At 37.2% G+C, this 17,606-nt stretch overlaps 1 protein-coding gene across 1 annotated transcript in view; it reads right to left on the bottom strand.

Annotated features, from left to right (window-relative positions):
• Positions 1–805: 805 nt before the first annotated feature.
• The window catches only part of LOC129720117 (aquaporin AQPAe.a-like), a 40,427-nt gene continuing 23,626 nt past the window's right edge, over positions 806–17,606 (bottom strand). The window contains exons 2-4 of the mRNA XM_055671551.1: positions 1,697–1,958; positions 1,349–1,642; positions 806–1,290 (exon numbers count right to left, since the gene is read on the bottom strand). Of these exons, the coding sequence (XP_055527526.1) occupies positions 1,081–1,290; positions 1,349–1,642; positions 1,697–1,945 (753 nt within the window). The 5' untranslated portion in view covers positions 1,946–1,958 and the 3' untranslated portion in view covers positions 806–1,080. The remainder of the gene's footprint in view (positions 1,291–1,348; positions 1,643–1,696; positions 1,959–17,606) is intronic.

Below are 17,606 nucleotides of genomic sequence, written 5' to 3' on the forward strand. Positions count from 1 at the left end.
AAAATAACGTTGTGGATAGAGGATAGGAGCAGTGATCGGATCGTCGGGGGATCGAGACTGATGAAAGGTTTGTAAAATATATTGAAAGAAAGTGTCGTGTCTAACCAATAATTAATACATACTAAGTACTGCACTAATTTAAATAAAGCGCGTACTTCTCATTAAAAAATATATATATATATACACTCGCTACTCAGTATTATAATTATTATATTTTAGTAACTTTAAGTTGTATATAATCCAAAATTTGTTCGCAGTACATGTTACACACCACTGCGTTTTAGTTCATGAAGCATCGTACTAGAATCATAATACGGGTGAAACGAAATTGAATTTATGCTTGAACTATGACAAAAGGAAATTGTACTAAGTAGCGAACAGAGTTGTTCATACCTCAGAATTTATGTAAAAGGAAATCGTTGTAGAATTGTAAAAAATTAAAGGAAAAGTTATATATCTTTAACTGAGCGAACTGTTTTGGTACGTATATTGCCTCCACTTTGGTACTTATAAGCTCTTATAGAAACTCATATACAACTTTATCAGATTGTACAAAGGTACTTATATCTCAACATCAGTTAAAATATACGGACCAAATTGTTGGCTGGGTAGTTCGTTGACTCTTTATCGAATGACTGACATAAGTAAAAAATATTTTTTGTAATTGGATATTTTTGAATCGTGCCTCAACCCACAAACTGAAATGTTTACATATTTCAATGCTGAATAAACTTAACTTCAATTGAATTGGCAAACAGTAAACGTTTTTGAAATTACGGTGTTACTGCGGTGCAGAAACAAGCAATTTTTCATTAAAAATTATCAATATCTTTATTCGGATTAAAACCTAGTAAATTATGTAACAATTCAAAAAAGAGTAACTCTCTGCTTTCCTATACCTACGAGTCTATAGATAGTTGCACTCGTTACGACTGTTCCGCGTTGCAACCCGCTTGCAACTGTTGGAAGTAAGCGCTAATTCCTGTCTATTATTTGAGGTTTGGAGTGGCATTGTGAATAACACTGAAATGCAGCCTTTGTTTCGCTTCGCGGGTACTCCAAATTCGACGATTGAGCATTCTATTTCTCGGTGTTCAGGGCAGTTAACTCGCTAGGCGAGGCAGTGATCTGCGGGACCTCACGCCGGAACACCGTTTTGTACAGGAAGGCAACACTGAAGGCGGCACTCAGAGGTCCAATCCAGTACACCCAGTGAGCTGTCCAGACGCCATTCCACAGAACCGGACCGATCGAACGGGCCGGATTCATGCTGGCACCGGTGTAGGGTCCCTACGGTGAAATTGGATTAAAACATTTTTTTTCTGACTAGAGAATAGAAAATACTTACGGCAGCAACCGCCAGACAGCCGATTGTGAAGCCAAACTTCAGCGCAACCGAATCGTGATGCTTGGCATTACGGGGGTCCCAGACTCCACAGCAAACCAACACGAGTACACCAGTGGCAAGATACTCGATACCGACTGCTTGAGCCAAGTTGATACGCGGATTCGGACTGGTCACACAGAAACCGGCTCCATTCTCCAGTGCGGTCGTAAACACATCCGAGGGAGTTAGAAGCTTTAGAGCACCGAAGCCCATGAAAGCTCCCACAATCTGAGCGACGACATAACCGAAAGCCATCTAGAAGAAGCAATCGTTGTAATCACATTTCGTCAGTTGGAGTACTCGACTTACCTGTGTAGACACCATTTCATAAACCCAGGCTGCGACGGTTACCGCCGGGTTGAGATGCGCCCCGGACACACAGCCGAACACCTGGACGATAATCATGACCACCAGACCGAAGTTTATGCACAGTTCGAAGTGCGATGGCGTGTGGCCAAGGCCGGCCACACAACCCATGCATCCTAGCAGCACCAGCAGACCGGTGCCGATGAGTTCCGCCAGCAGAATCGCTATGCTGTCCAGTGCGGCTTTCTTCATCGTGACTGGGGAGCTAGAAGCAAGAAATAGAACGTTTGTTTAGTATATTCGAAGTCAGCTGGTTATCGAGAACAAAACAAGGTCAGTTGTGATGGTATCGAAAAAAGGTGATTGGTACAATTAATTTGTTAGAATTGAATTCTATAATTTCAGAATTAAAATCTTTAAAGCTCTGAGCTATAAATACAAACTTCTGAGTAGTAAAAACGTGACGTAAATCGTTCTGGTTTCTTTTATTAAATAACATAAACAACCAGATGAATAGAAAAACAATTTTATCAGCTCCCCATTATTGGTGCCTTATCAGGCCGCCCCTGGCGGTCACCGCCGGTTAAAAGAGATTTGATAGCCGGTCGAGTACCGCAGCAATATAGTTTTGAGTGGGTATCATATAACCGGATTGAATTCGGCGTGTGTGTTGATAGAAATCGGACCGCCTTTTTATGCCCGAATTTCAAACAAAATTTCTTCACAGAACAACAGTTTTTATTGAAGCCAATATATAATATGACTTTGCCATACCTTCACTCCCGTAGTAGTTATCTTTTACCCCTGAAGATAACGTCTGTGAGTTGTTTGTATAGGGATTTCTTCTTTATTGCACCTTGCAGTTACCTACCGCAGAAGCACTTGTACGCGTGATGATGATACGTGAATTGTGTCATAATCGTAAAACAATATTGTCCACAGTGAGCTACAAGATTTTAGTCACATGTATTTTACGACTAGAATTTTTTTAGCATGCAAAATGCAGTTTAATCGATCGTTCAACACAGAACACGAATATCTCACTTATATTGACAAATAAGCACAAATGTTTCGTTAAGTACCTTCGAGTGATCAGAAATGAATGCTGTTTTTTATTCGTCACTTAATGTCCTCTGCTACGGCGTAAACGATAGCGACTCGTGGCCAGTGAAGGAAATGAAATGATTTTTAGCTGATTGTTTCTTCATCTTGAGTTGTGCACATCATGAAGTGCACAGTTCATGACTAAAATTGTATCCTCTCAATACGTAATAAAATGTTGGTGCCTTGGTCACTCGGAGATGACAAATACAACAGTTGACTATAGCAGAAGAATAATTGAGAGTCCCATAAATGTTGGTTGGATTGCATCTCGCATCGCAGTGACGCAGCAGCGATGATGCGGTGCGGTGATGATGGGAGGGAGAGTAAGTAGTTCGGATGGTATTTTTTTCAGCAGGTTTTCTATAGCAGCCAAACAGATACCAAAATGTGCTATGTTTGTTACCGAGAAATCATACGTTTGTTGTATTGCGTTGCGATTTCGTCAATGACATTACTCACTAGTTTTTGTTATGATTAGTGAATGGAATATTTTCCTCATACTAATTTGGGTAGTAACGTTATGGAAGAGTGAGAGGGGATGGAGTTTTGAAAATCTTTGAATAATGCTTGACTTGCTTTTGAACTGGTTTTGGATGCATTATTGCAGATTTTGATACTGCATTTTCACGTTTCAGTGCTGCGATTTTCAGGTTTTAGTGCTGTATGCCAATTGTGTTGAACCGAATATATTTGTACAGAAGTACAGAAATAACACCGAGAGGTAAAATAAGGCTTCTTTAGCAAAAATTTGTAGAGGTTTGTAGAATTATCATTCTTATTAAACATATGCTGGCAACGACATTTTATCATCACTGGACTTGTTTATTCATACTAAATTCAACAAGGAACTTGGAATATAAGCATAACAACTCAGATCTTTTTTTCCCTTTATTTTCAATTTTCTATATTTCTGAGTACAAATGACATAAAGTATTTACAGATCAAATTTGTAACGGCTAATTTAACAAACATATTTACCCTAGTAAAAATGTTATGCAACTTAAATCCAAACAAAATATGGCAAGTGTTTTTTACGTCTAATGCCTGATTTATACCTGATAAAATCTGCAATATTTTGCAAATCATTAAAACTTTTTCTATCTTTCACAACAGTTCGAAAAACATAGAGGAGAAACAATTGGTATGATAAAAAGCTCATCGAAGCTTTTCTCCTGATTGGTCTGATTTCAATTAGTCGAATGTTCGCGGAATACCAGTTCAAGAAAAACTAGTTAGGGCCAACAATAGTGGTCTTAAAAGGCTTCGCGCTCATTCCACAGCCCTTCGACCGAAAAGCATTGCCACAACGATTATAAGGTTAGTTTCAGAGCTATATGCTCTGTACTGAAAACAGTTACAGTTTGAACCTTTGTTTTTATTTGTTTTGTAAATATTCGAACTGTTATTAAAATTTGTATACACTTGTAACAGTAAGGAAAAAATTCTTAATACATATTTAGAAGAAATTTGTTTTGTAAGTTCTCCGTACGTCACAATTGAATCAGTTGTAACACACCCTGTTGACACAGTGCGGTTCGATGGTTCGATTTTGGTAACATATTTACCTATAGCTAGCCACGCACGCTATAGACATGCACGCGCTATATAGCTAGCCACGCACGCTAGCGACACACGCTATAAATATTCACACACGTTATATATGTGCACACACCCTATATATATACACCCTGGAAGATGGTGGCTTCTCAAACCACCTGGCGGCGCATTTAATTTCTGGCTGTATTCACCCAACGATATCTGAATTGAATTACCACTGGTGGAGTCCAACTCAGATCAAAAGGGAGCCGAACTGAAAAAGTTAGGTTCTGCAGCTAACCACTACCGCCGCCGCTGTTGCCCGCTGCTGCTCCACGCCGCGTTTGCCCACTGCCATCGCTGCTACTGTCCGCCGCTGCTGCCTGCTGCTAGTAAACTGAGATTGCTTGAGGAGAAGCAGTCTCTTATATAGCCCAACGAGTGCATTCCTGGCTAACTAGGTACTCCATTCTGTCGTCCTTTTTAGGGAAAGGTAGCAAGCAACCAATCAAAAGGCGACATTTACGTTTCGACAAGGTTCAACAATTTTCAATAGTGCAATAGTTCGAACAGTCAGATTACAATTTTCTGCATTTGGACGGTTGCTTAAATGATTTTCCAATCGATTGCTGCAAAAATGACGGAAATCGGTTGAAAACTGACTGAGTTTAGAACGTTTGAAATTGGACAATTTTCGTGACGCTCTCCATGTTTTCGGTTTTCGAAATTGGATCCCTGTTTTGAAGTTGAACCCCTATATATGTTGCCGTAAGACGTATTCTACGTCAAAAAAATCAATTTTGTCAATGATCAAGGAACAACTTTATTTGAAATAAAAAAGTCTCTCTCTCTCTCCAGCTCGGGGAAAACTAATAGTGTCAGAAGGATCGTAGCTCTAGCCCCGCAATTGTCCTGTACACTCAACAGTTGGCTGCGAAGTCTGTGTATAATAAATAGAAGTTCAAAATTCAAGACGGAATGTAGCACCAAGGCATTGCTTTACATTATCAATACACAAAATTTAAAATTGTTAAAAAAGTTGTTTAAGTTAATATTTCCGAAATCTCATTTTTTGTTATGAAAACACTATAAACGGTTAGCTAAATATTTGTTGTCTGATCATGGCAAACTGAGAGAGAAAAAGTTACGATGGCAGTTCGTAACGTTAATGAATTTTGGCCGATAGCTACAATCTTCCACCGTCGTGCATCGGAAATTGCCATTCTCCGCCACAAACATTTGCCGAACTTTTTCGGATACATTATTTTGAAGTAGAATACTTCTCTCAGGAAGTTCGGCTACATAGGGATGTGAAATGAAAATCTAAAACCGAAAAAAGTTCTAAACCGAAAATCTAAAACCGAAAAATTGTAATTTTATCATTCAAACTATTGTCCTATTGAAAATAGTCAAGCCTTGTCAAAACGAAAAATTCGACCTCTGATTGGTCGTTATATGATTGCTTCCCAAGCACGATCGACTGAATCAGATACCTTGCAATTGAAAACATGCTATTAGGCCTATATAAGAGCCTGTTTCAGCCGAAGCCGCTCTCAACGTCAGCTTTGTGCAACACTGGCACAACTCAAAAATCATAGTTTGGAGAAAAACGCGTTTAAAAATTTGCGTCAAAAATTTATTTTTCGATTTTCAAGAAAACTTTAACCCTCTAGTGGCCAAGTTAATTTCTAGACGGGCTACGGTGAAATCACTATGAAGCATTATAAACACTTTTTAAGTATTTATTGATGCTTTTTAGAGGTTTGACTGAAGCCCGCCAAATGGCGGCATTGGGCACTAGAGGGTTAAAGTTTAAGATTATCAATCCTCATTTAACAATTTTAGGTCTATAATGCACATGTTATGAGCACGTTGTCCAAGTTAAAACCTTAGTTTTACTAACTTTATGGTGAAATTTCAATTTGTGCAGCAAAGGCACTTGTACTCATTTTTAGGGAATTTTGAAACAAGGTTTCGTGGGATGAAACTTAACTAGATTTCGCATCGTTTGCCATCAAAAACTCAAAAATGCAAAATTTTGAGTTGTGCCAGTGCTGCACGAAGCCGACGATAATAGTTCTAGACAGCGACAACAGCAGTCCCCCCTTAGCAGCAGCAGTAGCAGTGCAGTGGATACCAGCGATAGCACTAGCACTAGTATGCCGTGTCAAATAAATGTTGTGTGTGTGAGCGCACTAGTTGCAGCGAATTTCAGCATCGATAGCAGCTAGGCCTGCGGATGCAGGGACAGCGGATTCCAATGGCAGCGTATAGCGGCCACAACTGTGGCATGGCTACGCATAGCGTAGCAGTTGCAGCGGGTATATCTGACCATGAAGCATTTATGCAATAATTGAATGAAAATTTCAATTACAGCAATCGGCCATTTTCAAGGCTACTATATGTTTTTGGAAGAGCATAATGAATGGTTATTAATAAACTGCAACTGAGGTTTGATGCTGCTGCAAATGCACAGCAGTGTTATGTTTTTTTATGACTTGTTGATACTGTGCATAACAAGCGGTATATACGAAACAAATCCGATTTCAAACAGAAAAGTTCGGCACGTTCTGCTCACGATGCTGAGTCTGTTTTAGAAAATTCACAGCACTTTACTAACAACGATGTAACGTCTCGAAGAAGACAGTTAAAGTTTGACTTCACAGCAGAATTTCGATCTTCATACTCATGTCTACTATTAGCAATATCAAACACGCAACAATCTGTTTTCATGCGACACGGGGACGGGAACATTTTCTTCTTCCAAGCCGCACAACACGACCCAATACATGTTATTTTTTGCCTTAATGAGAGCTCTATCAGTCCGGCTCGACAGAATGTCCATAAGAAAACATTTTTGTACATCTGTGTTACGAAACTGAGGAAAAACTGGAGGAACTGAAAATTAAGGCGGGGCTTATCAAACGATCGCTCTGAGCCAGAATGAATGAGATGTATTTTCGTACATTAGTATTACGACATACGAAATAAAATTTTTCGAACGTTGTAGAATGGTATAACTGGAAATAATTAAGTCACACCTATTTTTCGAGTTATATCATTCCACAACGTTCGAAAAATTTATTATGTCAGAGCGGATACCGCACGCTATCTGACCATGAAGCATTTATGCGATAATTGAATGAAAATTGCAATTGCAGCAATCAGCCTTTTTCAAAGCTACTAAATGTATTTGGAAGAGCATAATGAATGGTTATTAAAAATGACTGACATGCAAGTAGCCGGGTTATCTTTCTCGTAAAAGTATTCTACTTCAACCTGCGGTCATGGCTTTGCACATAACTCTCTTGTGATTTTTTCTTAGCCCTTTGTCCATCTTGACGCCTTATACCGACAAAAGCTTCTAACCAACTAGCAATTTGCACTTGCGCTTGCACCTACCAGCTACCACCAAAAAAAACCCCGCCCAGTCAGAATTTCATGGAACGCGAATCGGACCATCGGACCCATCTCTCTCAAAATTCATCGTAAGAAGGAAGGCGGAGAGAGTGCACCAGTAACGGTTTTTTTTTATATGGTGCTCTTTTGTGATCTTCGTTATTCACCAACCAATGGAGGTCTGTTTGCAAATGTGCGAAGAATAAGAATAACTCGCACACTGACGACGATGTCAACGCATCATAGGCTTGGTTTATACGTATTCATTAGTCGCTAGAAGCGATTTTTTTTCCATCGGTGCTCGTGGCACGCGTGGGTCTGCAGTCTCTCCTAGCATGAGAAGCAAAATCAGTGTGGCAACAGGCGCATTAGACAGACAGAATTGATTTGGTCCCATATCGTGAGACGAATGACTGAACAATCAAGCCCGTAAAGCCTGTATCAGACTAACCGTTGTAGCGGTTGACCGCTACCGTTCCGTTCTTTTTCGACCAATCAGAGTACAGCGGTCGACCGTCGCTTGTTGTTTTTGCAAAAAATAGAATCTTTCCTATTTTTGCTGCCGACCGTTCCCAACGGTTGCCGGCTGCTGTCATTGACATGGCAAAGGCAAACGAATCTCTTCACACCTACACAAGATCACATACAGAGACTTGACAAATGAAAATGTGTGCTTCTCTTTTTGGCACACACGACAGCCAGTCAAAACATTGATAGCACAGGCAACGCTGGTTGGCGATGTCAATTTTCGACCAACGCACACTGGCAAAAATGAATCCAAATTTCCACTAATTAAAAGCCGCTAGGCTGGATACCTTCAATATAGCATTTCTTATGTAAAATTGGTCAACAAATTGATTGGCGATGGTTTCATTTTGGACAGGGCACGGGAAATGGTCTTTTTCGCCTCTTTTCACCCTATTTTTGCGTATTTTTGAAAATATAGACCCTTTTCCGTGCCCTGCACAGAATGAAAATATCACCTATCGATTTATTGGCCAATTTTACATAAGAAATGCTATATTTAAGGTATCCAGGCCAGCGGCTTTTAATTAGTGAAAATTTGGATTCAACCGCTACAACGGTTAGTCTGATACAGGCTTAAGCCTCCGACCTCCGATAATTCATATCAGCCTCCAATCATTTGGATGCGTTTTGATTGTTATTTTAGGAATCTCTTCATCATATGTTCGCAATTTGACGGGCTTGTGCAATAGTATGAATAAAACATTCGAATACTACTGCAAAATTATTCCTACGATTAACTGAAAGATGACATATGATGACATTAAACGTTACAATATTAATATCTGATCTCGAACCAGGTCTCGAACTGAAAACAATCAGCTGAATGCACACTGACAATTCACAGCGATACTTTGTTAACATATGTAAACAGACAACCACTTTGCAAACCAAACGACGACGGGGCTATTATCAGTCCATGCGTAAATGTCTGTCATAAATTGAGCACGAGTTGGCTGACTTGAGTACTGATACTCGACCCAATAGCTTGTTCATTACAGTCGTATAAATGAACTAGTTCCGTTTTTTAATTGATTTTCTTAACGATCGATTCAAGCAATAATTGCAATCGATGAGTCGCTGCTCGAAAGCAGCGAACCAAATTCTCAACTCGCAGATAATCGCTTCGCGAAGATTAAAACCGGTTCGGCCAATCTGGGACTGGGTCAAGCGAATAAAATGCGACATCGATAAATCCTGCAGGAAGGAACGACATAAGAAAAAACACTCTCGAACAAAGCGGTTCTCTTTCTCGTCGCCGTCTCGGGGCTTGATCCCGTAGGATTAAAGAGAGCAAAAACAAATTATAATTAACGACAAAGCAAAAGAGACAATTCATGCTGCGGGAAGCTACTCTTTGTATGCAGTTTTTCCCCCCGTTATCAAACTGTCGTCGCGACCCAAATCGGAAAAGTCATTGATCACGCAAAGCTCTTTGGGACGGGTTCGGGTTGAAAAAGTAAAGAGAATCTGAAAACACTTTCGAGTGTTCCCAATTGATAAGCGCAGTGATTGTTCTTCGTGAGGCTTATAGTTGAGGCCACCGATTGACATCATTGTGATGCAGTTACTTAATCATTTTGATAACATGTTTTGTGCGAATAAAGTCTGGAAAGCCGTTCGATTTTTGAAATTATAATAATCAGTTTGGGCGAAAGTGAGTAACCATTTTTTAAAGAGGTTGTTTAAGCAGCATCGCAGAAAATATGACATGCACTCATCTAAAGTTAGAATTTTTTGGTAGCGATTATGATCAACATGAGCTTCTTCAGAATTATAATACAGGTCATGCTCGACACACGTCCAAATTTAATTTTTTTATAATGCCTACCGGACAAAAGGGAAAATTCGATAGCCAATTATATAACGAATCCGAACAGTGTTGCCCGATGCCTACCGGACTGAAGCGAAAATTCAATTCAACGCTTGGATGGTTGCTTGTGGCAACACGTATCAAGTTTTTATGTCGCCGAGGTCTGTATTTAAAAATAATTTTACAAAACCTTCGCTTCCAAACTTTGATTTACATTCTAATTTTATTTGTCGCTCTTTCAACAGTTATTATTTTTCGTTGTAACTTATAATTTTAATGCCCCAAAATTCATCGTGAGTTGCGAATAGTTGCGTAAATTTCTTAATGAGCTGAAAAACGTGTTAAATCAAAATCCACATAAAAAAGAACATGTGGAAACATTTAAATGGAAATTTATACCTATTTTTATACTTGCTTTTTTAGGATTTTGATTTGCAGAGCTTGCAGATTAGGCTGTCCCAAAAAAAAAATCGATGTTGAAAAAGTCAAGGTGCTCAGCCCTAAATTGAAAGATAATGTTATTTATAGCATTTTTGTAGAATATTTTGACTTTCTAAAAGGTCGTTTTCAGGTTGCCCAAACGTGATTTATGAAAAAATGACTTTTTCAAGCTACAAAACCACTCTTTTGCACTTTTTTCAACTCTGTTCGATTCCTAAATTTTTCCATATACTTTTTAATTTTTATGGGGTTGTTTTTGAATATTTTGCATGGTTTGGTTCAGCATTGCATCATTTGACTCACAGAGCCTACCGAACATCAAAAAAAAGTGAATTTTCCTTATAATTTTCAGATAAAACCCTTCAAAACACATATAAAAATTTTTTTTGATCAAGAACTGAAGTTTTTACTGCAAAGCGGAATTCAAGGCGAAAATTTACATGAAAAAAAAAAATCCTTTATATCTTATCGGGGGACTGAGATATCGGCGTTTTTACATGTGATGGAAAACTATGCATTTTGTCAAAAATGCCACTAAAGCTCAATATCTCCATTGCACAGTGTTTTATTTTGCCGTTAGTGCGTATAATTTCCTAAATAGTGATTCAAATGTTGATTATAGCCGTGAAGGATGTTCAGAAAAGTTTCAGGATATTAAAAAATGCATCTTTAAATGTAGAAAGAAGGGTGATCAATCCACCAACAAGTGAGATAAAAAATTTACTTTTTAATCAGAATAAGATAGATGCAAGGTGTCTTCGACAAAGTTTTAGGTTATCTCAAAACAAGAAACTTTACCGAAGACATATTGTTTCTATCTCTTACATATTACGAGCAACATTAAGTTTTCTATTAGAAGGCATGAAAAATCATAATTTTCGTTCTAACTTTTTTCGAAGATTTTTCCAAATTTTGAAACCTTCTACTAAGTTATCAGCCATCCAAAACTGCATTTGTTTTCTGAACATTGTTATTTTTTATCTCCTAAAATGAAACAGTTATTTAACATATTTGTTAAAATGCATATTTTTTCATCACATAGAAAAATGCCAATATCTCTGCTCCCCGATAAGATATCAAGTATCTTTTTTCATGTAAATTTTCGTGGTAAATCCCGCTTTGCAGTGAACACTTCCGTTCTTGTATGAAATTTTTTTTCATATGTGTTTTAAGGGTTCTATCTAAAAATTTTCGGAAAAAATCTTTTTTTTTGCGATCTTTATTGGGCTCTGTGAGTTTAATAACTGAATGCAATGCTGAACCAAACCATGCAATATATTCAAAAATGACCCTACAAAAACAAAAAAATATGCAAAAAAATGAAGGAATCGAAAAGAATTGTAAAAAGTGCAGAAAATTGTTTCTCCAGCCTAAAAAAGTCATTTTTTCATAAATCACGTTTGGGCAACCTGTTAGCAATTTTTTAGAAAGTCGAAATGTTCTACAAAAATGCTATAAATAACATTATCTTTCATTTTAGGGCTGAGCACCTTGACTTTTTCAACATCGATTTTTTTTGCAACACCCTATTGCAGATCCAAAAGCCTGTAGATATTGACATCGTAATGACTTTGAGGTTTTCAAGATGTATAACTTATTGGAATCCTTTTTTCTCTATTCCTCTAGATTGTGGATGGGAAATGGAAGTCGAGAGGCAACAATTTTGAATTTATGATTTGTTTATGTAATTATAAAACATTTTGTCCAGATTACCATAAAAATAAGCATGTCAAAAATATTCTATCTACCTTACTTCATTTTCAATCGTAACAATTTATGAAAACATTGATGTTAAAATTTGGGAATTGTATAAATCAAAAATTGTTATTACTCCCCAAAATGTAAAAAAAAAATATTTTAAGAATTTTACAGAGAGTTTCGGTTTTCTTTTCTATTTTTCTATAATTTCACACATTTATTATTCCCAAAATTTTTTGTTTTGGTGGTTTTCAAAACTTAACTCAAACAGTGTATGATTTGAAAAAAATAATAATTCGATTTTAGGAATACATATATTTTGATACTAACAACTTCGAACATCCGAGATAATAAACTGATTTTGAAGATTCCAACCCAGGAATCTGAGCTGCAAAACTTAACGAATATTTGTGACTTTATACGTTGAAGTTTGCATTTTTTCATGATTCCTAATCCTCATTGGGGGAGGTCTTACGAATTGGGGCAGTTTTAAACTAAAAACGGGACAAATTGATCAAAAATTGTTTGCAGTCAATACAATTTTTTTACGAAATAAACATGCAAATCGTGTGAGGTTTTTCTTTCACCAAACACTCTAGGTACCAGATTCTTAGAACAACAAGGTTTAGTGTTCCGGTACTCAATTCTCCATATGTTTTATTTTTCAGTCCGCAAACTCAGAATTATTAGGATAAAATATTCCTTCAGATTAAAAAAAAATTACAGTCTCAGACCTAGCGATGGAAAATAACCACCTCTAGCGATTTTGAATACTTATCTCAGCAAGCCTAAGATGCATTGACATCGTCGTCAGTATGCGAATAACAAATGTCGAATTCGTTCGAAGCTACACCGTCCCGGGCTACACTTTGCAGCTTGAAAAAAAAACCTAAATTAATCCACCTAGCGGTCAGACTCAGCCTTTCTCATAAAAACTTAGTATTTGTAAAAATAGATTTATAATCCGTTTGCAGAAGAAATCAACAGAGACTTATGGGGCAACAAGACCTTCCATATGACACTGATTTTATGAGAATCGGTCCAGCCATCTCTGAGAAACATGAGTGAGATTAAATAGTCTCCAGAACACGTTTCTTTCCATAACTTTTGAACCATATGTTCAATCTTCATAAAATTCGAAAGTTAAGGGTTTTTTAGGTAGCCCGTTCATTTAAAATCAATTTTGTTCAAATCGGTTGTGTAGTTTCTGAGATATTGATGTTTCGTGATTTTGACATTTTGATACATAACCTCTAAACTAGAAATCGGATTACAATAAAATTCAACAGGGTCTTATGTGGCAACTAGACCTTCCATTTGCAATTATTAACATTGAAATCGGTTCAGCCATTTTTGAGAAAATCGAGTGAGATTGGGAGAGCGTTACACACACATACAGAAAATGCTCAGCTCGTCGAACTGAGTTGAGTGATATACGACATGGCCCTTTTGAAAAATTGAAATGATTGAAATGACTTTAAAAAAAAAGTGAAATGATAGAAATGACTTTTAATTTCAATTTCAATCCCGAGCAAGGCCGCAAACATTGAAATAGTACAATACCAAATTTAAATGATGTTGAGGCCACATATTTTGATCGTAGCTATAGTTTTAAACAGTCTGCGGGCTACGTTTCTTTCTATAACTTTCAAACCACATGTTCAAACATTATGAAATTCATTGTTTAAGGGTTCAAAAGCTCATTAATTTGAATTCAACTATGTTCATAGCTTCTGAGATATAAAAGCGATTTTCACATTCTGACGCAGCACCAAAACTAAAAGTTTGATTACAATGAAATTCAATAGCAACATAAGCAGCAAATAGACCCTTCATTCGACACCAAAATAGAAAGAATCAGTCAGACCATCTCTGAGAAAAGTGAGTGCAAAATAAAGGTGCACATACACACGTACACACCAACATACAAACATATACACCTATACATGCACACATGCAGAAAAACCTCGATTTGTCGAACTGAGTCGAGGAGTATATGATATTCAGCCATTAGGATCACTTCTCTACCTTTTAATTAGCCAGTGATCGTTAGGAGAAAGTCAATATGTTTATTTTCATTATGTGATTTCACATTTTTATGAACAACGGACAAAGTTACAATCCGATTACAATGAAATTCAATAGCAACTTATGGGGCAACTAAACCTTTCATTTGACACTAATTCTGTGAAAATCGGTTCAGTCATCTCTGAGAGAATGAGTGAGTTTAAGCAACCTCAGGATAACTTTTCTTTACATAACTTTTGAACCATATGTTCAATCAGAACGAAATTTAAAAGTTAAGGGTTCTGGAGACAGCCCGATCATTTGAAACCAGTTTTATTGAAATCGGTTATGAGGTTTCTCATATATTGATGTTTCGTGATTTTTACATTTTGATACATAACCTCTAAACTAAAAATTCGATTACAATGAAATTCAATAGCAACCTATGGCGTAACTAGACCTTTCATTTGCAATAAATTTTATGAAAATCGGTCCAGCCATCTCTGAGAAAAGTGAGTGAGAAAAAAAAGTTGCACATACACACACATACATACATACAGAAAATGCTCACTTCGTCGAAAGAGGTCGAGTGGTATATGACATTCGGCCATTGGGACCACTTTTATACCTTTGGTTTTTCCAGTGATTGCTAAAACTTTGTAGGAGAAAAGCAAAAAAAAGAAAAATAAAACACATTTTGCCGGACGATTTTCACATGATATCGTTCTTTTTTTATGCCAACTTTACACAATACAAACTTGAACTATTATGTCAATTTAAACTGCAGACTCTTTTTCCATAAATCCAGCAGAATACACTCGAATTACGCGAAAATATTACGGAGTAATTTTTAACGCGCCTACCAATGGCCGTGCTGCCAGAAACCCTCTCTTTTTCAAGGGCTTGACTATTATAGACGAAAAACTGATTTTACGGGAGGATGTCCCCCAAAAAACTCTATTTTGTCGTGTCCAACGTACAGATACATCTCAGTATTCAGAAATTGTTTTTCTTTTAAATTTTCCCCAACTTCTCTGAAGAAAGCAATCTGGTATATTGAAAATAAGAAAAAATATTTTTTTATCTAACTGTTAGGTGAATTGATCTTAAAACCAAAAACACCGAATGTATGTAAGGCCTTGTTTCATGAAACAATTTTGCTGAAGACATTGAGTAAATAAAATCACTTTTTCACAGTCAAATCTAAAGCGATCATGATTTTTCGAATTTAGACCACTCTGCTCCGTGGGATTTTCAAATAAATCTTTTCACCTATTGCTAATGTTCATTAAGCAGACAGTATGTGAAGTAGGGAGAGCGAAAAATAAGCGAACTGGAAATATGATACAGATTTGGAAAAACATACCGCATCTCGACGGGCTGATTAATGGACTTGCGTGTTAACGGGTAAAACCCGTTGTTAAAAATAGAAATTTAGTTCGAGAAATATTGCTAATGTCTTAAAATATAATACTTGGATTGTGTAGAAACCAGTGGTGGGCACCATTCCGCAAATTCGCTAATTAGCGATGCTAAAATTCAGTTAGCGATTTAGCGATTTCGCTAATTTTTGAGCTGGTTAGCGAAACTGTTACCGTCGCTAGAATTTTGACCTTCAAAACGCTAATCGCTAATTCGCTGAATTTTGTAGAGAAGTGACAATAGAAATACAGTCATACCTCGATATAAGGCAACGTTATTTTTATTTTCGTTACGTTACATCGAGTTACGTTATATCGAAGCAAAAAAAAATTTGTTTTAATTTATGCAAGAATGTTATTGGTTGCTCAAATATGTGCGAAAACCTATTTTCTGTCACCTATCAGTATTTTTAAACCTTTCTAAGGCCCATTTGAAATATTTTCAGAAGCAAAAATTTTTTTTTTTCTATTGATACACAGGTTACTCGAAGATGCGTGAAAACCCATTTCCCATCACCTATCAGTAATTTTAAACCATTCTTATGCCCATTCAGGACAATTTTCAACAAGCAAAAAATTTTTTTTTTAATTGATGCAAGACTGTTGACGGTTACTCAAAGATGGGCGAAAACCTATTTTCCATCAACTATCAGTATTTTAAACCTTTTTTATGTCCATTTAGGACAATTTTCGCATTAGTTTCATTGATTTTAAAACTTACTACAAACACTTTTTTGAAGCAATTTATACCCCGAAAACAGTTGCTGTATCATTTATTTTCAATTTCAATACATTCTCAAAGTTACGTTATATCGAGGTAAAAATTACGTTATATCGAGTTACGGTATATCGGGGTTGCCTTATATCGAGGTATGACTGTATTTAGAAAAACTGTGAATTGCTGATGGCGTACGTAAATTGCTTCGAAAGATGAACATACTTTAATGCGAAAGTTACTTTTGTCAGTTTTTTTATCCTAGAATGGAGTTCCAGTTATCGTACAAGCCACAGGAGCATTTTGAAGAACAAGCACAAGGTCTAGATTGAATTTTCGGCACACCAAGAACTTTGATAAATTGCAATGCGCTTGAAATTTTGACAACTTTGGTTCTACTTTTTCGATTCAGATAATAATTGAATTTTTATGAAAATATTCCTAAGAGTATCTATTTTCAATGCAAGCTAAATAACATTTGCATTTTCAATGCAAATAAATAACCTTTTGTTCTTTTTTTTTTATTTTTATTTTACTCTCGCTTATTTTCCGTCGGTCTAGTTCCGCCACTGTTGTGGCCAATCACCGACGCCCGGGGAGGCGACTCCACACCCAGGACCCTAACTCACGACCCGTTTATTAACGGACCGGCGCCAACGGCTTTACTTCCTCATGCGATGGAAGGCGTGTTCCAGAGATTTTTCGCCTCAGAAAATCTCCCGGTGTCGGCTAGGATTGAATCTAGACCAGTTGGGTTGGTTGTGAGTGGATCACGCCACCTCACAACCATCGACACCTATGTCGGCGGTGGGATTCGAACCCAGGCGTCGAGCGTGGTTGGCGGAGACGTTACCAACCACACTAGGCCCCCGCTCCCACCTTTTATTCTTGTTTTTACAAAATCAAATATGAATACCGTTTCGTGAACCTCTCACTGTAAATAGCTTTAAGAAGTAATTTTTTTCGTTTGTTTAACCAAAACAGATCAAAGTGGTCCAAATCTTACAAAACACGAGCAATAACTATAGTGATATGACTATTCACATATTAAAAAGTTAGCGATTAGCGATTAGCGAAAGTTCCGCTAATGTGGGTTTAGCGTTTAGCGTTTAGCGATTATCGAGCTAAATTTTCCGGTTAGCGACTTAGCGATTAGCGTCGCTAAATTTTCGGTTAGCGGTGCCCAGATTTGGTTTTCTCCTCCGGGCGACCGAAGAGCAAAGTGTATTTTTCACTTGTACTACGCGGGAATCA

The sequence above is a fragment of the Wyeomyia smithii genome, chromosome 2 (assembly GCF_029784165.1).
Source record: "Wyeomyia smithii strain HCP4-BCI-WySm-NY-G18 chromosome 2, ASM2978416v1, whole genome shotgun sequence".
In the NCBI taxonomy this organism is placed as follows: domain Eukaryota; kingdom Metazoa; phylum Arthropoda; class Insecta; order Diptera; family Culicidae; genus Wyeomyia; species Wyeomyia smithii.